Source organism: Heterocephalus glaber, unplaced genomic scaffold (genome assembly GCF_053883595.1).
Source record: "Heterocephalus glaber isolate CG9 unplaced genomic scaffold, H.glaber_assembly_v1.0 deba00000676, whole genome shotgun sequence".
Classification (NCBI taxonomy): Eukaryota; Metazoa; Chordata; class Mammalia; order Rodentia; family Bathyergidae; genus Heterocephalus; species Heterocephalus glaber.
The window spans coordinates 12,136,672-12,161,216 of NW_028258156.1; the positions used below are offsets into that span (position 1 = coordinate 12,136,672).

The 24,545-nt window shown below is 33.9% G+C and overlaps 1 protein-coding gene across 3 annotated transcripts in view; it reads left to right on the forward strand.

Moving 5' to 3' along the window:
- Nucleotides 1–24,545, forward strand: part of Snx13 (sorting nexin 13) — a 122,538-nt gene that overhangs the window by 28,817 nt on the left and 69,176 nt on the right. For all 3 annotated transcript variants that reach the window (XM_087206682.1, XM_087206683.1, XM_087206684.1), the window contains exons 2-5: nt 8,202–8,314; nt 11,926–12,028; nt 13,914–14,003; nt 15,267–15,388. In XM_087206682.1, coding sequence (XP_087062808.1) covers nt 8,202–8,314; nt 11,926–12,028; nt 13,914–14,003; nt 15,267–15,388 — 428 coding nt within the window. The remainder of the gene's footprint in view (nt 1–8,201; nt 8,315–11,925; nt 12,029–13,913; nt 14,004–15,266; nt 15,389–24,545) is intronic.

The window sequence follows — 24,545 nt, forward strand, 5'->3', positions numbered from 1 at the left end:
ATCTTTTATAACTTTTAATGGTGCAGATATATGCTTCTATAAAATGGTTTTTAGCCCATTTTATTTTGTAAGATACTTATTCTTAGTGTTTTGTGGCCCAGTGTTGAGTGAATGAGTGCTTGGTATATTAGAAAAGGAAACAGGCTGAATTCATTTGTGTAGTCATACTTGTCATTGAATCTTTGCGTATCTGTTATGTTCCAGGAACTTTGCCAGCCATGGGGAAATAAAAAATGTTATGTTCCCTCCCCTTGAAGAACTTTATGCTTTGGAAATTGAATTGTTGCTTACATTTATTAGAGGCCAGGTACTCCTTGTGTTTCTGCATCCACCATCTATTGTTCTGTGAGCCAGACATTATCTCACCTGAACTTTGAGTTGGCTTCCTCTTTCCTGGATCCTTTCTTTAAGGCTGACTTGTGAATAAATCTTTTCCCATTCACTCCTGAACCCACTGCAATCTGGCTTATTATATTGATGTTTCTCAGCAAGATCAACAGTTGCCTGGTAGTTGTCAGATCCCCTGGATGTTTACTTATATCTTGCTCAGCTATTCTGCTTTTGGACAGCCAATCACATTTTTATGAAACACTATTCTGTTAGCTTGTAGGACTCCACCCACTGCTGGTTCTTTTTTGTCTTTATAAGCATGCCTTTTTAGTCATCTTCATAGGCTTCATTTTTCTTTACCTCACCCTTAAATGTTCATGTTAACCTGTAATCCATCCTTGACTTGCTGCTGTCTTCATAATCTACTTTGTTCTATAATTGTTATTGATGTGATAATAACTAAAACTTTATGTCTCTAATCCATGGCATAGTTGACTTTATTCATATATCCTAATGCTGTCTCTACTGAGGTCCCATAGTGAACTCAGTTCCTTCGTCCACAGAACAATGGATTCCTTCCTCTTCTAACTTGTGCTTTTACTCTTCCTCTAGGTTGATTGGCTGTTCACTCTGTTATTACTCAAACTTCAAATGCTGTAGTGATGGTTTCTTTCTCATATTCCATGCAGTTAATCTCAAAGATGATTGAATTCTCTAGGTATTTCTGCAAATTTGCCTATTTTTTGCTTTCATACAAAGATGAAGATAGCTACCCCTTCACAAGTTTTTTGCTTCTAGCCTTGCCAATGTCTAATATTGCAGTTAGCAGATAGGGTGGTGTTTATACTTCATGTTCCTAATGGTTTCTCACAATCTATCTTTTAAAAGCTCTGCAGTGGCTTTCCCACAGGGGTTGTTTTTTGTTCCAGTTCTTACTGTTCTTGTCTCTATCAGTTACTCTATTCTTCTCTTTATCAATTATTGTTCTTTATCAATTACTCTGTTCTCTGTATCAGTTAATCTGTTCTTCACCTGGCTATATCCTGGTCATTCTTTGAGACTAATCTTAGATGTCACCATTTCTTCTCCTGATTTACCCCCTCCACGTTTTTGAGCCAAGTCAGATGATTTGAACCTTCCTAATGCCTTATAATAGCTGAAGTATATCTATAATTTTATTTACAGTATTGTTCTATAATTATGTATTTCTCTCCCTATGAGACTGAGCTTCTTGAGTCCAGGAATTGTGTTTTACTTACATTTAAAGTTGCAAAATCTATTGTAGGATACATAATAGATGTCAGTAAGTATTTGGTGAATGAGTGAAGGATGCTTCCAGCATAGAAGATAGATGTACATAAATACCATAGAATTTAAAATAGTAAGAGCATTTAAAATAATGTGTTGAAGGCAGAGAATGCAAGAGGTAGAAAGATATAATTTCTATAAAGCTTCTTTGATAAATTTGTTTCAGGTTTGACTGTCTACCAGACCTCTTACCAGAAATTTAGGAAACCTTAATAAAGTAGTTTTGCAATTTGAAACTTTGAATGTTTTCTGGAAGCTTCTCAGGGTTTTTCTTTCCTGTACAGCCCCGAAAACATTCAGGATATACAATCTTCTGATTTTTAAATATATTCTGTAGTTGCTTCTAGTCCCTAATTCAGTGAATCCCAACATGTTGGCTATGGGGGAATATGCACCCTAACCTAGTTTGTTTCCTGAACAAATAATACACATTATAGATATACTTGCTATTTTTAGACTGTGTAGATATTTTGTAATTGATAGCATCTACTTTAGAAAACACTGAATTCATAATGATTTGTTATCTTGTGTGTTTTTTTTTTATCATTGGATGCTCGTAGTCCTACTATCAGCACATTTTTGTACTCCTTTAGTAAATATGAAGAGCATCATTAGGTGTCTTATATGGAAATTTATGAAGTTGAACCATAAGAGAGATAGTTAGGTGCATATATATGTAAGTATAACCTAATTATTGTGATCACACCCAGTGGAGAGAGGAAAAAGAAACCACCGGGATGTAGTAGTCATCATCTTTGCTTGTTGCCAGTTAGCTACCTTAGAGCCAGGGCAGTTGACTGAGGTGTCTCCTCTTCCCACATGCCCTTCCTCAACCCCTCCTGGCTCAACAGCTGGATAGAAAACTTGAACCATGTTAAAAAATATGTTAGGACCTTGAATAGGGATGAGCGGGAAAAGTTCTTTATTTTCCTGTCACTGGAACATGAAAAGAAAGGCTTGGGGCCAGGTGACTCAACATACAAATTGCTGATTCTTGTGTGGCTGCTCCCCAAAAAGGAAGTTGATGCAGGTTGGTGTCAGGCCTTGTGGAGCCAGCTAAAAAGCCCACTATTTTTGTACATGAGTCCCATGGGAGAAAAAGGCTGGAGACCTTGAATGAGTTTTGTTTCTGAGGGTGGGGTATTGGTATGGGTTGTGCTGGTAGGAGTGTGCAGTGCTGCCTAAAGCTACAAGGTGAGGATGAAAAGGAGCACTTCAATTTAAGGTCCTTTTCGTTTTCATTTCCCTTCTTTTCCTTTTCTATCCCTTTCTTCCTTTTCCTAGTCCCTTTTCTCTTTTCATTCCCTCATCCATTTCCCTTCTTCCCTTCTTTCTAGTTAGTAAATAAATTAATTAGAATGTGAGGATTTAGTGAGTGCCTCTTATGTACCAGGCCTCAATTAAATTACTGTATAATTTTGTTTGTTTTTCTTTGCGGTACCGGGGATTGAACTCAGGACTTTGTGCTTGCGAGGCAGGTGTGGTGCTTCTGAGCTGAATCCATTTTGAATTAGATAAGTCCCATGTCAGATTAACATTCTATTGAAGTTACCCAGAGAAGAGCTTCCAACTTATTGTGGAGGGAATAAAGTGGGAGGAAAAGAAGCTATGCTTTACAAGGCCACTCTTACGGCTAATTATTTTGGTTGTTGAATTATGTGTACTTTCTGTGAGCTATACATAATTTTGCTGTTTATAATATGTATAAATTCTATATGTATTTAATTTGGTTTGGACTATACTGTATATAATTTCACTAGTTGCTGTTAGGTGGTATCAACTTAAAGATTCTTGGCCCTGTTTGGCTGCCCTTTTATATAATGTATTAAAATATACCAGGTTAATTCACCTGTCATTGTCCCACTCTAGTAAAACGCATATTGGAGTCAAAGGTCCTTTCTATGGGAGTTGTGGCAATCTCTTCTCCAGCTGACCTTCAAACAGCTGTTTCTACTTGGCTCCACTTTCCACATGAGCCAGAATAATGTAGGCCTGGCTCTGCAGTCGAATTAGTTACTTAGCAAAGTTACTTAACTAATCTATGATTAGATTGCACTTGAGAGATTTTCTCTGGGAATTCTATATCCAGAAGAGTTTTAGTAATTTTGCAGATGTTTTATAGAAAATTAGTAGCAAACTGGAATCTAATTTCTGATTCTTAGCACTGTATTACATTGCCTTTCCTATCTTAAATATTTGCGGTGAGGATCACATGAGTTAAATGTCAGTATACCTTGATAGGCATAAACTATCACAAAGTAAATTATTTCAATTTGGTTTCTGTTGTCGGTAGGTGTATATGATTCTATGCATTGTTTTTTTTTTTTTTCTTTTTGGTACCAGGGATCGAACTCAGGACCTTGTGCTTGAGAGGCAGGCCGCAGAACCACTGAACTAAATCCAGGGCCCTGTACATTGTTGATTGATTCTAAAGCCTTTAGAAGCAGAAATCATTTTTTATGTCTTTTGTCTCTAAGCTCAAAGCCAGACCCCAGTGTATGTAGGTATCTGGGCACAGTAATAAGTAGATGTCCTTTGAAACTTAAATTATTTTCCTTATTCATTTAGGGTACACATGGATAAATTTTCTAATAAAATGTATATGCTTCATGTTCAGGCCAATGATTTATTACAGCTATTACAGACAGTATTCTGACTAGTTCCTTGGGAGGCATATTAATATTTAGATAAAACAAAGCACTTATTTTTTGTTTTTAGGATTTTTTTTCTTACTGTGACTTAACTTCAGGTAGCTGTCAACTGAGAAAATGTAAGGTTAAGGAGTTAAAATTTGCTCACAGATCTCACTCATCTTAGGTGTGTGATTTTTGGTAATTTTCTAAATATCTCTGTACCTGAGTTTCTTTAATGTTAAATTAGGCAAAATAATAATGATTAAGTTAAAATCAACTAATAGAACCATAGACTGATTTATTCACATATAACCGTATGACCCAGGTGAGGAAATGTAGGCATGTAGAGATTACTGATAGGTAGTAAAGGTGAAATTCGCACTCAGGTGGTCTAGTCCGGAGTCCATAATTTTTAAGCTTTTTATACTACTGCTCTAAGTTCTAAAGAGTGAGAGAGATACAGTATGTAGAATGCTTAGTACAATTTTGGTTTTTAGAACTTTTTTGATTTTGGAATCATGGGCCAGGGATTTAGCTCCATGGTTCTGCTGCCTGCCTCGCAAGCACAAGGACCCGAGTTCGATCCTCAGTACCCAAAAAAAAGATTTTTGGAATCATGAATAAGGTTTTATGGGCCCCAGTTTAGGGAAGAACTAGGAATATGTAATTGTCCTTGATTCTAAACAGTTTTGGCAGATTTTGAGACATAAAAAGAATTGCAGGCCCTATCCCAGTCATTCTGGGCTAGAATCTGCATTTTAAGAATCTGCTTTTAAGATTCTTAAACTTTGAGAAGTAATAAAGTAGAAAATATGGAAAATTTCTTCCAACTCATGGTGGTGATTCTTAGATTAGTTTGCATGGAAATTTCAGTGTTAATACTTATATTTAACAGAAAAATGATACTATATTAAGGATTATTTTAATGCAAAACCAGCTGTGTAGATTTATTTCTATTCTTTTGGTACCGGGGATCGAATTCAGGACCTTGCGCCTTGTGAGGCAGGCGGCAGAACCACTGAGCTAAATCCCCGGTGATTTATTTCTTTTCTTTGGCTTCCATTTTAGGTCAATTCTTTTTAGATAATGACTGAATTTGTGGAAGGTTTTTGACGTAATACAAAAGCACCCCCAAGTTCTATCCTTTATCATTTTAGGAAATATAGTAATTAGAACTCAAAAATTTCAAATGGAGTTATAGCGAATGTTTTTTATTTATTTCACTAAAGAGATTATGATATTAGCCAGTTATGGATATGGGAACACTAAGAATAACAAAATCCTTTTTTTTGGACTGTGCACTCTTCTGCTGTTTCAGTGAACAGTTCAACATTTAAAATTCACAGTTAGGAGATTAATAACAAAGCAAATGAGCACTTGACTTGCTTGATTAGAAATGTTTAATTTTATTAGTCTCTGGAATTTAGAATTTTCTCCTCGGGCTGGGGGCATAGTGTAATAGTTCAGTAGAGGAGCACTTGCCAAGAGTACATGGAGCCCTGGGTTCAATCTCCAGCATGGAAGTGTGGAAAAAAGGTAGTAGGGCAGGGGAAGAGAGCTGAAGCTCTCAAGCTTAAGGAAGAAAATGGTTGTCAAATAGATATTTTAAAAAATGTGACTAATGTCTGATTCATTTACCTTTAAATAGCTAGCACCTGCCATATGGTAGATATTCACAAATTTTGTCTAATGAATGGATTTAAAAGAATAATTTTGCTACCCTTTTCAAATGAGACCTGTAGAAATCTTAAATATTGAGGTTTGAGATAAATTGAGGATCTTCCCTCGTTAACTGATGCTTTGATTAATCTTCCTCGTATCAACTGATTCCTTTCTTGAAAATTTCTTTAATTGTGGAAGCTATAATTCAAACATAAGTAAGTAAAATATTTATACAGTTAAAACCAGGCACCTGTTAAAGAAGTAGGACACTGCTGAGTATTTGAGGTATGTTGTCCTTCAGTTGCATATTCCTTTATCCCCAGAGATAGCCACTTTCCTTGGTTTTACTTTTAAAGACTTTAAATATATTCTTAAGCAGTAAGTTGTTTAATTTTGAAAAATTGACTAGCAAATATAAATTTGTTGGTAAAGAAAGGCTAACTCTGCTGATATTAGATCAGATTTGAGTCTTGAATGGTTTTGACTTTCTGGAGTTTACTAGAACCCTTTTTGTGGGGAAGTCAGTAGATGAGGTTTTGCCTGGGACTTGGGAAATAGTGTCTTTCCTCATTGTTGGGCATCTGGCAGTGCTGTAGTGTGGCTGTAGGTACAGGATGTTCAGAAGTGTTATTAGAGGGATGGGGCTGCTCTGTACATTTCTTTAAGCCACTGTGTCTTTCTTTTGGTACTTAAAAGCAAGTCAGAGGAAACCACTTCTGTAAGTGAAGTAGTATTTCCAGCAGATTCAAGGAGAAAAGAATGAAGGAAAAAACTTCATTAACAGGACATTCTGTCCTCTGGTTAAAAGACAGGAATCTGATGAGGATGAGAAAAAAGGATAATAAAATATAAATGAACAAGAGTTGTGCCAGTGGGGGGATTCCAAAAAAAATTCCACTGAAGGACAAAAATGAAGATAGGAATAAGTAGAAAAATAATCTTTTTGCAGAAATATTCGGTGTTATAAATTCTTCCTCAACAACTCCCATGATTTCTTTTCATTTATCATCTAATCATTCAGAGTTGCTTAGATCAGTCCTCTGCAGCTGCTTTGTCTCCATAGTGCTTATTTACAGATGATACTAGTATGCATTTCCTTAGTCATGCTTTTCCACTTTCTAGAATGTAAACTTATGAAGGCATATGAGCTTATCAAAGTATGCTTGTGTTTCTCTTCTTGCTACAGTGTGGACCTACAAGAGTGTATTTTGTTCCTTGTATCCTGAGCGCCTTGAATTATGCTTAGCACATAGGAAGCAGTCAATGACTGGTAAATGAATGAATGAATAAATAAATAAATAAAACTCCTCTTTCTCTCATAGTCTACAGCACTTATTGTCTGTTCCATAATTTTTGGTCATTAGTTTTGTTTAGTTTAGCATCTTATAATGCTTCCTATTATTTTCTTTTAGTTCCGTGTCTAATTTCATTTTTGTAAGACATTCTTTTGTAAGATTCTAATTGTTTCATTTTTGTAAGACATTCTTCTCTGTGCTTCTTACTGGCAGGAGTGGGACAAATGTCTTCTTTGTATATCTCACAGCACAAAGCAAATGGATGTAGAAACTTGTGGAAATCAATACATTTATTCATAATGACTTAAATTGCTAAAATCCAGTTTGCTCTCAACAAAAGGAGTATTTTACTGGATAAGACAGGAAATTTTGTGTGATATGGGTTTTTTTTTAAAGGATGTAAATTTTTTGGATATGTCTCGTTGAACTTATGGTGAAATTTGGTAACTGGAAGTTGGAACTTTTGCAATTACTATTTTATGAGCTTTTGCACACAATTTGAGTAAAATGAAAACATCACAATGTTAAATGAGATATGGATTTCTTACCTTGAAATGTTAATTTAAAAAAAATTATTCCTTATGCTGTAGTTCTTGGGAGGTAGTTTTAAAATGAAACATTAATTCTAAATAAGTAAAATGTTGGTTGCTTATTTTTTTACATGTGCGTTTATAAATATAAATATGCAAATGTTTATAAATACTTTCTCATACCAACTTCTCATTTAGCAATTTGTACAACTTTCCTGTAACTTTATTGTTGCTGATATTCTGCAAATCTTTTATGTATTGTTTCTTGGAGATGAATTTCCAAGAGTATATTACATTGCTAAAAGGAAATATTTTAACACTGATACAGTACCACACAAGTTTAAAAAGAGAAATGTAAAACTATGTAAAAGTTTTGTTGGTTTTTTTCTAATATGGAAAATTATTTTATTTTTATTTTTTATTATTTTTTTGCTTTATTTCAGGCCAGTCTATCCATATGGGGATGGGGAAGCCTTGGCATTGTCCTTTTTCTAATAACCTTTGGACCCTTTGTAATATTTTATTTGGCATTTTATATCCTCTGCTTTGTGGGTGGGTAAGTATACTCAATGATAATTTTACAATTTATGTGTTATTTCTTGTTCAGAATGAAAACAAAATGACTGTGTAACTGAGAGTGTCATTTATTTATAAATGCAATTTTTTTTTTAATACGGGGATCAAACTCAGAAGCTTGCGCTTGGGAGGCAGGCGGTGGAACCGCTGAGCTAAATCCCTGGCCCTATAAATGCAATTTTTTAAAAAAGTTGTTTTTACCAAAGTTTACAAACAGTTAAAATTATGATACCGATTTGTACCAGAAATATAGCTGGTCAGTTTCAGAATATACAATTTTTTTTGTGATAATATGGAAAGTTTTAAAGACTTTTAAAAATCATTTTGTTGACACTCCTCTTTTAAAGTTGAAATCTTATCCATTAGGATACTAAGATAAGTAAGTTGATTTGAGAGACACACCAAGTTTTATATTGTAGGAGATCTGTTTCATTGATTAGACTTCAAATAATAATGTTATTTCCCTTAACAAATGTTATTTTTGTCTGGAAAATTCAAATACCTAATTTTGCAGTTTTTTCTTCATGGTTATTTTTGTTTGCAAGTTTTTTGTTTTCCCTTAAGTTGATAAATCTTTACAAAGGAGATTTTTGTGATATTTTATTATAGCTTCATACAGAGTTTTTGGTATCAGACATGAACTGTAAGAAAATGTAAGAAAATACATAGAAAAGTGAAATGTTTGTTGGTATATTCGAGGTAGCTTAGATGAAAAAAGTATTTTGTTGTTTGTGTGTTTATGTGTATTATATGATTAGTTGTGGAATATACACTTAATGAGTTTTTCAAAAAAATCTTTTGAGACCTTAAACATTTGGAGTCATCTGAACATACAGATTTAGAGGATTTAGCTGAATTAAATAGCATCGATACACAGTGACATGAGAGAGACTTGTAAGACACTGAGTGGGTGGCTTCTGAGTATACTTACCACTTATCACCTCTTTCAGGATGCAGATTTGAAAGTCATATGTGTAGTCATTATATAGGGAGCATACCTATGTGAACAAATGAGAGTTAATTTAAATAGAGCAGGTGTGTCGAAGACTCTCCGTAAAGCAGTATTTTTATGTTAGATACAATATTTTCATAGTGAAAATATGATGTGATACTGAAAAATATGATATGATACTGCGTACTGGAACAAACTTATTTTAGCCACAAGAGTCAGGTGACATGAGTTCAGACTGTCTTTATTGAAGGTGATTGAAGAGCGTAAAGCTCTGCAACTCAGCAGACTAATTACACTCATCAGTCACAAATTAAGAGCACAGCATGGCTGTATAGCTGCCTGTTTGCACCTTTACTAACAGGGGCAAGGCTGCTTTCACTGAATTGGAAAGATTATTTTTCTTTAGATGTTTCTGAAAGGGAGAGATTTCTTCTAATTTCACTAATTAAATAAACCCTTGACAAGAGTGAAGGAAAAGTACTGTACTTTGGAAAGGGAGGAATTTACAGTTTTAGAGTTGAAGGTATGAGCTGAGCCCCTGACAGCTGGAGGGGTGGAGAATCATTTCTCTTGTGTTAAGTGCCATATAAATTTGGGATGATCAGTCTATTTCAAAGTCATGGGAACTTTTGTTGCTCCTTTTTTGAGTCTGCTAATTTATGAAGGAATAATTTCAAAAAATCCTTTGAATACTTAGAAAATTCTGTAAAATCTTTAGATAAAGTAGGCTGTTGAGGGGTGCAGGTAATATTTGAGTCATATGATGGGGCCTGATATTCGAAGTCTGTGCTAAATCATAAATTGATCTGACATTGTATTCAAGACTATGTTATCTCAGTGAAATTCTCTGCCATGATATGGGTATTTCCACTTCCAGCAGACCTCTGAAAGTCATCTCAGGAGAATTAGTTAATTAAACATTCCCAGATTACACAGTTATGATCAGTGAAATCTTAATTTCCTGAGTAAAATCTTTCTTATTTTGGTTCTAATTAACAAAAATAATTGTCCCTTCCTACTGTAGCTTAATGTCTTACAAATTTAAAGAACAAAAATAGGCTTTAAAATATCATTTTAAGTCAAAGAAGGGGATTTCATAAATTTAAAAGTTCTTACTTTTGGTGGGGTTTTTTGGGGTATGTTTTTAAAAATGTGATTTGATTCTCTTAAAAGTTTGAGAGGCATTTTTATATTTTCCTATGGACCTACCTCTCCCCTTTTTTTCCTAATAAAACTTAAAAGTTTTAAGTTCTGTCATTTATACACTAAAGCATTGATAGTGTATACTTTTGTAGTCAAAGCTAATCCCTTATTTTTTAATATAAAGAAAACTTAGAAAAATGTTTTGTTTTTATTATGGAATGCCATCAATACCACATCATGGTTATATTATGACATTCTGTTATATTTTGAGTTATGTAACCATTAGCTAGCACCTTTTTTGTATTTAAAACTCACAACTGAAACTACTTATTAGGAACTTGATAACTTTTAATTGTGCCTTAGGTGCCTTCCTGCTGTGGTACTGTGAGCAAAGGTTAATGTTTCATCAGTATATTTCATGATGACATTTAAGTATTTTGTTTTTTGTGAGTATGCTTAATAACCAGATAAAACTGAAATAAAAGGCCAACTTGAATTCAGTAGTAATAATCAGATAAATCAGAGATAGGTTAAATTTACTGATGATTCTGAAGTCAGCCTCTTAACCAAAATTCTGGGATTAATTACATGAACTGATTGGACTTTATCTGTGTTTTCATGGGATTTCAACTTGAAGGTAAGTGAAATGGCAGGTAATGGCAAAAAGCAGAAGACTTTGAGAATCTTCCTTTTTGTAATTGAGAATGATCACATTTAATATTTCACTTTTTTTGTGAGTACAGTCTTTGAATCATTGTAAGGTTAATATGCACTCATTGTAAGATGAAAACTTAATTTTCTTCTTCCCAGGGCTTTAGTTTATTGGCAAATTTTATATATAGGAAATAGTGATAACATTTAATCAGTATTTACCGAGTAGTAGTTCTAAACCAGTATCTAATTCTGTTTTAAAAATCAGTTAAGCTTTGGAGATAAGTTCATATTTATTTTCTCAATTCCAGCCTTATTTTAAAACAATTCATAAATTTGATCATTTTCTCCTGTGTAGCCTTTGTTTTTTCTGTAGCCACAGTGACACCCTACATTAATAATACCTCAGGCTGGGGATTTAGCTCAGTGGTGCCGCCGCTTGCCTCGAAAGCGCAAGGTCCTGAGTTTGATCCCCCAGAAAACAAAACAAAACATTAATAATACCTCACATTAGGGAACAGAGTTATAGAATTGGGTTATTTAGCTATAGATTTACATTTCATTTTTATTATCCTTATTATTAGCTAGCCTATTATTTAGTGAGGACTAATTTTTCTAAAGTTTAAAAATTGAAATAGATTAGAACTTTGAAAGGCATTATATAATTCATAAAATGTTTTGATTGTTTCAAACTTCAGAACATAATATGTCAATTTCATGCTTTTCCAAAGTTACAGACTGAAATGAACAAAAAGCTATAAAATATGAAAAATATTCCAGGTAATAAATATATGTAATTATAGAAATATTTTCTTTTCATATCTATAAATAATTCTTCTTTCTAGGGGTTTAGTGGTCACTCTCCTGTTTGGAAAAACAAACTCAGAAAAGCACCTAGAGCAGTGTGAGCACTCATTTCTTCCTCCCACATCAACTGGGGTTCCTAAGGTAAGTAGTGTGAAGGAAGGTGAAACTTCAACATTCAGTTCTTTGCAGTGATAGTAATATGTTCATCTGTATATGGCTTGACAGACTTTTCTGTTATTCACTAATAATGTTCATTGTAAATTGTTGGAAGATTTTCTGATTATACTTAGAAAACACATAATTTTAAAATTCACTTTGAAATAAATATATATATATATAGTTTTAATAATTGAGGCCTGATTTTTATCATCATTTTTACCAATGCTGCCTTTTTTAAAGTATCAGATTTTATAAGTAAAATTGGAATTGGGCTTCAGATATGCAGTATCTTCAGTTTTTGTTGTGGGATGGACCTTTTTGTCTTATATGAAGATAACAAATGACCTGTTGTTGATGGAAGGGCTTTATAGTCCATCATATATGAAGATACAGGAGATGAAAGGTAAGTTGCTTAGGTATTATCTTGCACTGTAGTCACTTTATCTGAGTTCTATATTGATAAACTAATGTTTTATAATACAACTTGTTTAATAATCTGAAACATTTTTCTCTCTAGAACTTTTGTTAATATGTATTCTTTGGTTTTGCTTCCAAGCCTTTCTGAGGGAACAGGCCTTTTTGGGAAAACATTTCTTAGCCGTCTATATTGTACATTTATTTGAGTGGTACACTCATTTATTTGAGTGGTTATATCTTGTATCTTTGTAATCTATTATTTTAGTAGATGATATAAAATAATTTTGGTTTGCTATTTAAAAATATTTTTATGAAGAAAATCTTAGAGGTGTTATGTTATAATTTGAAGCATATATTTTATATATAGTCATACATCATTTTGATGTATTCTAAGAAACATCACCCGGTGTGTTTCGTTGATGTGTGGACATGATTGGATACACATACATAAACCTAGGTGGTATAACCTACTATGGATCTAGTCTATATGGTCTAGCTTATTCCTCCTAGGCTTCAAACCTGCGTATGTAGTATGTTACTGTATTGAATTCACTGGCCATATAACAAAATGGTAAATATTTGTGCTTCTAAGCATATCTAAACACGGAATAGAGATCCTGAAAGGTAAAAAATGGCATACCTATATAGGGCATTTGCCAAAAATGGAGGTTGCAGCATTGAAATTTGCTCTGGGCGAGTCGGTGAGTGAGTGAGTGAGTGGTGAGTGAATGTGAAAGTCTAGGGTGTGCTGTACCCTGCGGCAGTCTACAAATACTCTACACTTTGGCTTCACTGAATTTATAAAATATATTTTTATTTCTTCAGTAAAAAATTAACCTTAGGTTATCATGACCTTTTTACTTTATAAACTTTTTAATCTTTCAAAACCTTTGACTCTTTTGTAATAACAATTTAAAACACAAACAGAAAGGTATAAACACCTATATTAATCTAGGCCTAAACAGGCTCAAGATCATCAATGTCAGTCTTATCCCTCCATATCTTGTCCCCCTGTAAGATCCTCAGTTACAGTAACACATGTGGAGCTGTCACCTGCTGTGGTGACAGTGCCTTCTGGAATCCACCAGAGGTGGAAGAGGAACAGTGTCCAGTAAAGACAGTTACTGCTTTGACTCACCTGAAGCACTCACTTTATATATTTGAAGTTTCATTTAACTATGGCAACAGTATACTTGTACATTTTTAATTTCCCACATCCTAAATGTTTACTTATTTGACTACATTTTTTGAAGGTAGTATAGATTTTTGTTTTCTAGGTGTCTAGGTTTGTTAACTTGAAAAATCACATTAGGTTTATGTTAGTCTCAAAAGTTATTTTTATATTGACTTGAGAATAGTGAAGGGACGTTATGATGAGTATTCGATTTGAAGTAAACTGGAGAGGTTCTTAAATCAAACTGCTCAGTAAAATATTATGGTTTTCTTTAAGTGCTTAGAAGAAATGAAACGGGAAGCCAGGACTATTAAGATTGATAGAAGATTAACGGGTGCCAGTATAATTGATGAGCCTCTCCAGCAAGTGAGTTTCAGTATGTGGTATTTGAATTTCATATATTGTGTGCTAAGTATATTTCGTCTGATAATACTAAGGTGTAACTTTTTGGTATTTAAATATTCTGGTGGAATTTTATGATAATGCTCTTCTTGAATTTTGTATTTCAAGGTGCTGCCACATTTATTTGTTCATTTGTTCTTTCATTCATTCATTTGAGGCTGATCTTTAACTCATGGACTTGGGTGATCCTCCTGCCTCAGCCTTCTGAGTAGCTGAACTACAAGCATGCCAGGCTGTCTTATGTACTAAGCACCTTTAATGAGGTGGTTCATTTAATGTAAAAACTTTTTTATTGAATATGCATTTAGAAACACTTTTGGTGACATTTGATGATTCTCATAATTTTATCATTAAAAGTATAAAATTATAACTTGCTGGTGGACAGGCTTAGTGGTTGGAAAAATCAGACTATTTTTCTGTTAGTTTTGTTACTTTTTAAAAAATAGAGGGCTGGGGATTTAGCTCAGTGGTGCCGCGTCCTGCCTGACAAGCGCAAGATCCCGAGTTTGATCCCCAGTTCCAAAAATAAATAAATAAATAAAAATGGAAATACTTGGTTTGATTAAAAAGTGCCTGAAAATTGCAGTCAGGTCTGTTTTTGCACAGTTTTTCTGTTGATGTGTTTGATTATATGATCATTGTAAATAATGTGTACTTCAAAAATGTTAGTATTTATTTTTATAAATTCATATTTCATCCAATTTGTAAAAGTTATTTATTGAATGTATTAGTTGCTGTTTATGGACTAACTGAACACTGTTGGCTGTATTAAAAGTAGTAGAATTAAATGAAGTATCGTTTTTGTAGTTAGACTCCAATAGATCTTGATATGATCTTCGAAAAAATTTGTTTTGAAAATTAGTGTCCATCAGCATTATTTTGTATCTCATTCCATCAACTGGTTAAAACTCTTTTTAAGTGTACAGAATTGAACATTTATTTTTTCTGTAAACTTTCTTTACCTGAATTTGGGTGGGGTTTGGCCTTGGTAATGTTTTAATGTTTAAAAGATTTGGTCAGTGAATGAGTTGGGATACCACAATAATTTAAAAAATTCCTAATAGTTTTTAGCATGTTGATGTTTTTATAATGATGGCAGGTATTTACTGCTACTATTTAAGATGAAAAGAATATATAAATTGGCAGATATTCATCTTTGCTTTTAATTTGCCACTGTTTCTTTCTGAATCCTAAGAAGTTATAATTTTTCCAATATTTTTATTATAGGTTATCCAGTTTTCCTTGAGAGATTATGTCCAGTACTGGTATTACACACTAAGTGATGATGAATCTTTTCTTCTTGAAATTAGGCAAACTCTTCAAAATGCACTCATTCAGTTTGCTACGAGGTAAGGTTGCTGCATTGTATTTATGCAGAAAAATTTAGATATACTCTCTATTCCAATAGGGAAAGTACCTTTTAAATTGGGAGGGGTTGGTTAATTAAAAGGTAAGTTGAATAGTCTATTATATTGTGTGAACTTCCAGATTTCAGAACTGGAGCCCTTAAAAACTTTAAGTCTTAGTCTTGAGGTTTTTATAAAATTTGTCTTGATGAAGTCCTGCTCTCTGTCTGTCAATTTTTTACATACAAGGCCTAGATAGGTGACTTTTCAGAATTTTACACCACTTATTAATACCCTCCTCTGTAGATGTTCTTTCTTTATTTGGGTGCTATGGAAATAGATTGGTTTTGTTGTAACTCCTCTTCCTTCCTCACTGCAGTTTCACTTTAACTGTTCTCTTAACATTGGCCCCTTCTTGAGTGAAAGTCCTCATAGCGGGAGGAGGAAACCAAAGGAACATAAATCCATGAAGACTATTCACTTTTGTTTTGTTTTGTTTTTTAAAAAAAGAGGTATATTTTGATGAGTTTGTTGTAAGCTAGTTTTCTGGTGAAATATGCTAAAATGCTCACTTTACACACCAAATATGTACGGCTTCCGGTATGATAAAAATATTCTGGCAAATACCTTTGTACTTACACTACTTGATTAAGGGGAAGGGGAGAGGGCCATTTCATATATATCAAAGTTAATGTTGACTTTGATTTTTTTTTGTGTGTGTATGAAAGCCTTTTAATGGCAGTGTTACATGAAAGGGAAAAGTTGTGCTCCAGAAATTATTTATTTTTGAAAGAAAGGATTTTGTTTGGAGAAGTTTGCAGCCTTGATTTTACTATCCAACACGCAGCAAAATTTTCTCTACTAGCCTGCATTCTTGAGGTGTATGCTTCAAATTTGTCTCCACCCGACCTCTCTTCCTTCCCACTTAGATTCTTAGAGTGAATACAATTTATGATTCAGAGAGTCTGTGAGAGTAGAGCTTTGCCCTAGTGCTGTCATTGTGTTTCTGTTCTTTGTGCCCAGATATTTTCAACTTATGCTGCCTTGTCAGGACCTTTCCTCTGTAACTGAATTGATCCTAAAGCTTTAAACCGGGGCCTGGGAGGGAGAGAGATGGAGTATGTTTCTCAGCCTCAGGTCATCAAGGGACACCATGTAAGCTTTCTGGTTTGAACTATTAAGTAATCCGAATTATAGAAATAGATTTGCATTCCGTACAGTAAGGACCAAGCATTTGCAAAGTAGCCAATAAGAATTACAGAGTCACTTTGAAACATACAAAATATAATTGGTTTAAAACTTGGATTTTATCTCTTGTATTTCATATGCACCATTATTGAATATTAGATTTTCTTTTTAGAGAGGTTTCCTAAATAATGATTCATTAATTGCATTGTATGATAACACTATCCTAATGATTATTTTTTACAGAAAGGGTAGTAATAAGAATTCATTATTCTTTTGTCTGACTGCTTAAAAGTGAATTAAAATGTAACAAAATTTAGACCTGGAAAGAGATTTAAATTAGTAATTTGACAACTTGAATTTGTATTCTGGATCTGTCATTTAGCTATGAAACCAAATATTATGGAGCAAATATTTTAAAGTCTTTGAAAATGGATTTCCCCCATGTGTAAAATAAGTATGATAATAGCTGCCTTATTTGCATTCCTCAGAGGTTTGTTGTTGGACCAGATCCACCTATTTATTCAACTACTGTTTTGAGTCTTCTTTGTACCAGCCAGGTGCTGGGGTTACTGCAGTGAGGAAAACAAAAGTTCCTGCTCATTTGGGTGAAACGAACATAATATATGTGATAGTGTTGTGAGAATTGTGGAGGAATTTAAAAATGTAGTCTTTATGCCATCCAACAACCATGATTTCATAGATGAGGAAACTAATGTCCAAAAAGGTTACCTGGTTAGTTTGGGGTTAACCAATGAGTTAGAGCTGGAATTGAAATGCGAGTGTGTCTAAGAGTCTGGTGTTCCTTTCCCACCCGCTGTCTTGTGTGTTATGGTCTAGGTTAGTCATCTCAGCTCCTGCACTTCCTTCTTCTAGTAAATCTCCCTGCTTTTTTCCCCAGTCACCTTTTCTTTTCATCTCATATATTTTTCTTATCTTTTCTCTAACATTCTGTGCTATCAGATGTAATATTTGGGTGATTACTTGGAAAGCCAGAGTTCATCCAATTTTAAGAGTTATCTGAATTAATATTTTTGCTTGGCCATTGGCCTTGAGATTTTTGGCAAACTAAAAACACTGATAGTAACTTCTTTAAAGGGTTTGAGGCTAAAAAACAATATCAAGTAATGCTCCTAGCCTACAGTGGCATTTATTAAATATTTGTTGGTTTGTGCCTTCTGTGTGAATGACTTTCCTGTCTTGCCCTTTTCTTCTTCTTTTTTCTTTTTTTGGTACCGAGGATCCAACACAGGTCCTTGCGCTTGTGAGGCAGGCAGCGGAACCACTGAGCTAAATCCCTGCCCCTGCCCTTTTCTATTAGTACAAAAATATGTGTCTCACTGGGACCTCCATTACTGTTTCTTTTGCTGATATCAAGAAAATTAATTCTGTTTCCAGTCACTCAGATACTTTTAAAAATATTTGTTCTATGCTGTCTTGGGTACACTGTGAAATGTGACAGGCACATGTTACCACCTGTCTTCAACGTACAGTGTTGAATAGGGCTTTTAATTAGGGGTCTACAAACCTGAAAATGTACAGAAAACATTCTTCCTCCCTGCCATTGAGTGCTTCCATAGATTTGATTTTTTAAAATGAACCTATAAACTCAAAAGAGATTGAGAACCATCAAGTTCATGTTCATATTTAATCAACTTTGGCTCTTCCGGGCATTTTAAATGATTTAAATAGTGTCTGTGGTCTTCTTTGACAGGTCTTTTGACTTAGCACGTTTTTGAGGTTCATCCATGTTGTAGCATGCATTAGTGTTTACGTTTTTATTGCTGAATAATATTCATTGTATAGATACACCACATTTTGTTTATCTGTTCCTGAGTTGATGGGCATTTGTTATTTCCATTATCTGGATACTGTATATGTGCTACTGAAGCGAGCACGCGGATACTGTAAATAATGCTAATATGATTATGCACTATAGAGAAATGTCTGTTCAAATGCTTTCTCCATTTTTGAATTGTCATTTTATTATTGAGTGTACTGTTGCCTGTTGTTTATGGAAATACAGTTTTATTGGAAAGTCTTGCTCATTTATTTGCATTTGTTCATAGCTGCTTTTGTGTTGTAATGGCAGAGTTCACTAGTTATGACAGACAATATGGCCTGTGGGGTTGCCTAAAATAGTTGCTATTTGGCTCTTTTGAAAAAAGATTACTTATCCTAGGAATGCATTTTTGTGACTATTAAAGCACTTAATTAGTATTAAATATATAGGAAATATATTAGAATGAAAACCATAAAAAGTAATGTATGATAACTATTTCAGTGGCATAAACTTTATAACTAGATGTGCATTTACAGTGATCTTTGGATTATGGCTGAGTATAGCTAATTCAGAAAATTAAAAAATGTTATAAAATAAGTATTTATCATTTTATAGCCCAAGATAGATAAAAACATTAGCTAATCAGCAATAAAGATGTACATGATGACTACTTTAAAAAATTGCCCTTCCTCTTTTCTGTTCTTTGTATTATGAACCCAAGTGTAAGTTGTCTTTTGTGTTATGCTTTGTTTTGTTTTCCTTCCTTTTTTGGGGGGGGGCGGGTAGTGTGTATGGGGGATTTAACCTGGAGAGCACTGAGCTACATTCCTAGTCCCTTCATATTTTGAGATAGAGTCTCAAATAATTAATAAATAAGTTTCTGAGGCTAAACTTACGATCCTTATAGATAATGTGTTTTTTATGGTTAGTCATTAGGTCAGTTTGGTGAGTGATCTTGAAATGGATACTTAATCGCTTTGTACCTGATAGTATAATGAATATTAATGTCAAAAATTCTTTATAGATTTCCCATTTGTGACTTACATGCTTATTTTTTATTTTTATTTATTTTTTTGGTACTGGGGATCGAACTCTGGTCCTTGCACTTGCGCAGCAGGCAGCGAAACCACTGAGCTAAATCCCCAGCCCACATGTTTATTTGTTTCCATGAAACTTGAATGTGCATCTCTGTTGGTTCTGAAAGTTTCATTTGTTGGATAATTTTTTTTCCCAGTACCAGGAATTGAACTCAGGACCTTGCACTTGCCAGGCAGACGCGGTGCCACTGAGCGACATCCCTGGCCCGTGTTAGATAAATTTTACTAAAACTTTTTTTTATTAAGATGACTAACATCATGAGATTAATTTTTTAATACCTTTAACATTATGTTTTAGAGGATGCCTCCATACAGCCTCAGGTTATTATTCTTTTTTTTCCTTTTATAGCTTGATTGAAACTTGTAGCTCTTATTTTTTGTACTTAACTCTTGAAATGATAATGGTACTTTTTGTGTGTTCTGTGTAGTTTTCTCATTATACTTGGAGATTCACGTCCTTCAGTTTATCTGGATCTTTGACTTTCTAGAAGTGTTGGACCACAGGATGTAGAACTAGGATTTTTTTATACAGTATCCTAGTTGGCTGAATACCTTTTCCTTAAATATGGTTATATAAAACCATGTGTCTATTTCTGTTTTTACCAATTTACTTAAACTTTTGTAAATGAGAAGGTTTTGTTAAGGTGGAGTAGAGAAAACAGTGACTGGAAAGTTAGGAACCTTGATTTGTTTAATGAAACTTCAGTCTGTCTGTCACCTGGAATATGTAGTTAAAGGTGTAGCTCTGAATTATAGAGACCTGTGGTAATTATTAGAAAGCTCTTTCCACTGTAAAACACTAAGATTCTCTGTTCAAGTTAATACTGATCTTGATTTTTTTGTTTTCAATCTTTCTCTTCTCGGAAATGTCACCAACATATTATACCACACTCCACATTTCGAATACAATTTAGTAAGTTATTTTTAAAAGTATGTGAGGCTGCCAATTAGAGTTTATTCTCTTTGGGATTAAAATACTCCTCTGATCAATTTGTTTTACTAGTAGGAGTATTGAAAGTAGGATAATAAAATTTATTTTAAAATTTTTTATATATATTTCTGTTTGGCCAGAATGCTTGATTTCCAACATAAAAGACATTTATTAGACTTATCTTTTCTTGATGATTTCTTGATGGCTTGTATCAGTGAAACTTAATGAAAATATTTTTATTAATCAAATTGCTGTTTTAAATATTGAACATTGAAAGCACAGTAAACCTATTAGTTCATTTATTAGCACTGAACATGAAAATAGAGCTGCACACAGTTGATTCTTCCACTCCAATACACAACTGGTAGTGGGTACAGTCAAGGGAATGGGAGAGACATATTTGTAGCTAAGAAGTAGTGACTTATCCTTGTGTGGTTGCTAATATAGCTCTTACTAAAGAATGACTTCTCCATATATTTTTGAGGATTATGTTAGAGAGTAATAGTAAATAAATATAATAAAAAATTGTGGAAAAAATCAAATTATTTTAAACAGTACTGATGACTAAATTCTTAATAAATGGGGGAGAAATGTACTTGAGAGATTATTATGATAACATGCAGTATTTATGAATGAATTAAGGTTTGAAAGGGGGAAATTTGATTTAGTGGATTTAGGATCAAACATAATTTTGTGCCTTTATGATTTTATTCAAATTCAACTTCAGACTGAGCTTTTGACACTGTTAAGTAGTCTTTCAAAGACTCTTGAAATTATAGAAGGATTGAAACAAATAATTATGGATTTTCAAAGATTATATCCTTTCTCATACTAAATTATGAGAGGGAGTTAGAATCTGATTTAGTTGCTTGAAGAAGGAACTAAGTCACCAGTTGCTCAAAATCACCCCAAAGATACTTGTTTAAATTACTCAGAAAAAGTAAGAATTGTTTTATATTGATCATTTAAAAAAGTTTTGTGGGGCCGAGGATTTAGCTCAGTGGTTTCACCGCCTGCTGCGCAAGCGCAAGGACCTGAGTTCAGTCCCCGGTACCAAAAAACAAACAAACAAACAAAAATTTTTGTGTTTTTCATAGTAGACATGCAAAATGAAAACATATTAAAATATTTTTTGTGATTGGTTATTTTATTTATTTATTTATTTATTTATTTGGTACCGGGGATTGAACTCGGGTCCTTGCTCTTGCAAGGCAGGCGGCGGAACCACTGAGCTAAATCCCCGGCCTGGTTATTTTATTTTTGACGTGATTAGTACACCTCTAAAATATTCTTTGTGTATGTACGTGTGTGAGTGTGTATACTCATGTATGTAGTATATATATACATAGTGGTGGCAAACCTATGGCATGTATGCCGCAGCGGGCTGTTGTCTCCATGACAGCCTCTAAAAGGACCGCCATCACTGTACTGCGCTGTTATTCTTACTGTTTGTAGATAAGGTCTTAGTAGTCATTTTTGTGAAAAAATAATGTGGCATCAAGAAAATAACATTTCTTATAGGATTGTTTCTATGAGAAAATTAGCTTTTATTTTTATCATTTTGACATAAGGCACCTTTTCCAGGAAAGTATTCTGCCATGAATGTGAAGATTGCCTGTACTGCCAAATGGTCACTCTCTTCTCTGGTCAGGCAAGTCTACAAGATGACCCTTGCATATGTCTACCATGCTCATTCCCTTTTTGGTCATTCCTTATCCTTTTCCTCCCATATAGTACTGTTCATTCAAGATTTAAGTGCAGCCTCCTTAATGAAGCCTATTTATATTACAGCACTTAATTCATCTCTACTTATTTCTGTTTCCTTCAGAAATTTCATCTTTTTTTTTTTTGAAATAGTACCAATTCTGTACTACTGTAGTGGCAGCTCTCTTACTGATGTTTAGTTAGCCAATATTCTCCAGTCCTTTTGTATGATATACTAACCATCGCCTCTAGCATTAAAGCTAGGCTGCTAGACTACTTAGTATTGCCACTGTTCACTTCTGTTCCCTTTTGAGTTTTAATCTTATCCAAATTTAGTTGTGTGATGTGTGGGCCCTACCTCAGAGAATCTGTTTTCTTAGCCTGTGGTGTGACTTGAGCATTGGTGATTTAGAGGAGAAAAGATAATCAACTATGTTAAAAGTTGTATTTGTTTCTAAGCCTGTATATTCCCAGTTACACCTTTCATTATCACAGTTTAATTAACTGCTAACTTTAGATTAAAGGAATTATGAATATGGCAAGGTATTTCTATGAATACCAAATCACTTGCTTTGGAATTACTCAAAGCTAGTTGAAGATTATAGTTGAATTAAGTGTATAAAAGACAACTATAAAAGGTTATGAGAAAATCTTAAAAGGTCCTGCATTCAGATTTGTTCACAGATGTCTTCAGTTATCCTGCTATTTTAAAGAAATTGAGAATGATAGCTTTCACATCGTGTAAGCAGTTTGTGGTCTGTACAAGACAAAAGGCATATTAGTACTGCTCAACAAAAGAGTCTTAATCATTTGTTGATTTATATATAATTAAGTTAAAATGAAATGTTTTCATAACTCCTTTTGGTCAGATATTTAGATTTTCCTGTTGATCAGTTAATTATCAGTTTTTTATACACTCTGTGTGTGTGTTCTCTTGTATTTGATGTAATCATAGATAAAAAGCTTTAAATGTCCTTAGAGAAAATAGACCCTGGGAAGTGATGTGTCTTGTAGAATTTCATAGCTAATGAATTGCTGGTTCTTTTATTCAAATCAAGGACATTTGTGTCAGTCCAGTGGTCTTTGCAGAAATACTTAATTGATTTTGGTGTTGTTCTTTGTTGCTAATGAGGAGCTGTACTCTGTTTAGAAAAGATGGCATAATTGAAACAATTTATGTAATTCCAATCTCAGCCCATATATTTGTGATGTTCCTTGCTTTTCTCAGGATTAATATTAAATAGCTATGAGGCAGAAAGAGCTTTTCAGTGCATGTGTTATTTTAGAACTTGAAGTAGTATTGAAGCAACTGTTCTATGTGCCTCTTGTAGCCATTCTCCAAGCACTTTCTGAACAGTGCTTTGGCCCTGAAAGAGGAATCAATAAGTCAATATTATTGAGTGCATCTCGTGTTCAGCATATTATTTAGCACTGGGGATACAACTGAATAAAACGAACACAGCCAAGTAAAACAAAGTCCATGCCTTCCTGAGATTTTTTTTTTTCCTAACGGGGAAAGTATTTGCTTCAGGTATTAAGTGCTATATAAAAAGTGAAAAGTTTGGAGATATTAGAAAATAAAACTGGACAATCAGTCCAGTGGAATAGTCTAGCCCTAAGGAAGAATAGAGAGGTTGGGAGTCATGACAGCTGCTGTATACATATAAGTGATATTTTAGATACACTCTGAAGTATTAGTGGGACTTTTCAGGTGAATGTGGGAGAAAGAGGGAAATTCATGGAGAGTGGGTAGGGCTGAGCAAACTTGGCAGAGGCACTTAGGTAAGAAGAGGCATATTTTAGTTTGAGAAATGGAAAGTATGTGTGTCTGCAGACAGTGAGGAAGAGGTTGAAATAGATGAATGAGGAGGAGGAGGAAATAAGCTTGGGTATAAATATGCAAGGTCTAAGAGAATGTATTCATACTTAGCCCTGAGAATAAAGGACAGATATTGAAGAGTTTTAAACACTCATTTTGTGCTATTCTTGTTTTTTTAAAGGATAACTCCAGGTGTTTTGTGAAAAATGGGATGGGTGACAGTGGATATGGGAGACTTGGTTGTAAGGATAGTGTTGAGGAGTTAGGATAGTGGTGTTAGAGATAGGTCATGCAGAATTTTAAGCTCAGAGAAAGTATGCTTTATAGTTTGGCTTTGCTTTTGTGCTCTAGATAAGACTTCATTGCTGTTTTATTTGTTTCCTCTTCTTAATTCCTTCTTGCAACCATTTTGTGGAGATGTATAAGCTTCAGTAACCTAATGTATATTTTACTTTTTAAGGTTAAGGTTGACTGTATTATTTATTTGGCCATATGTTCTGGTCACTTTCTCATTGCTGGGACAAAATACTTAACACCTACATCTTAAAGGAGAAGTTATTTTGACTCACGGTTTTTAGAGGACTCAAGTCTATAGGTGGCAGGCTCCAAGGCAGGAAGTGAGTGGTGGAGGAAAGCTGCTA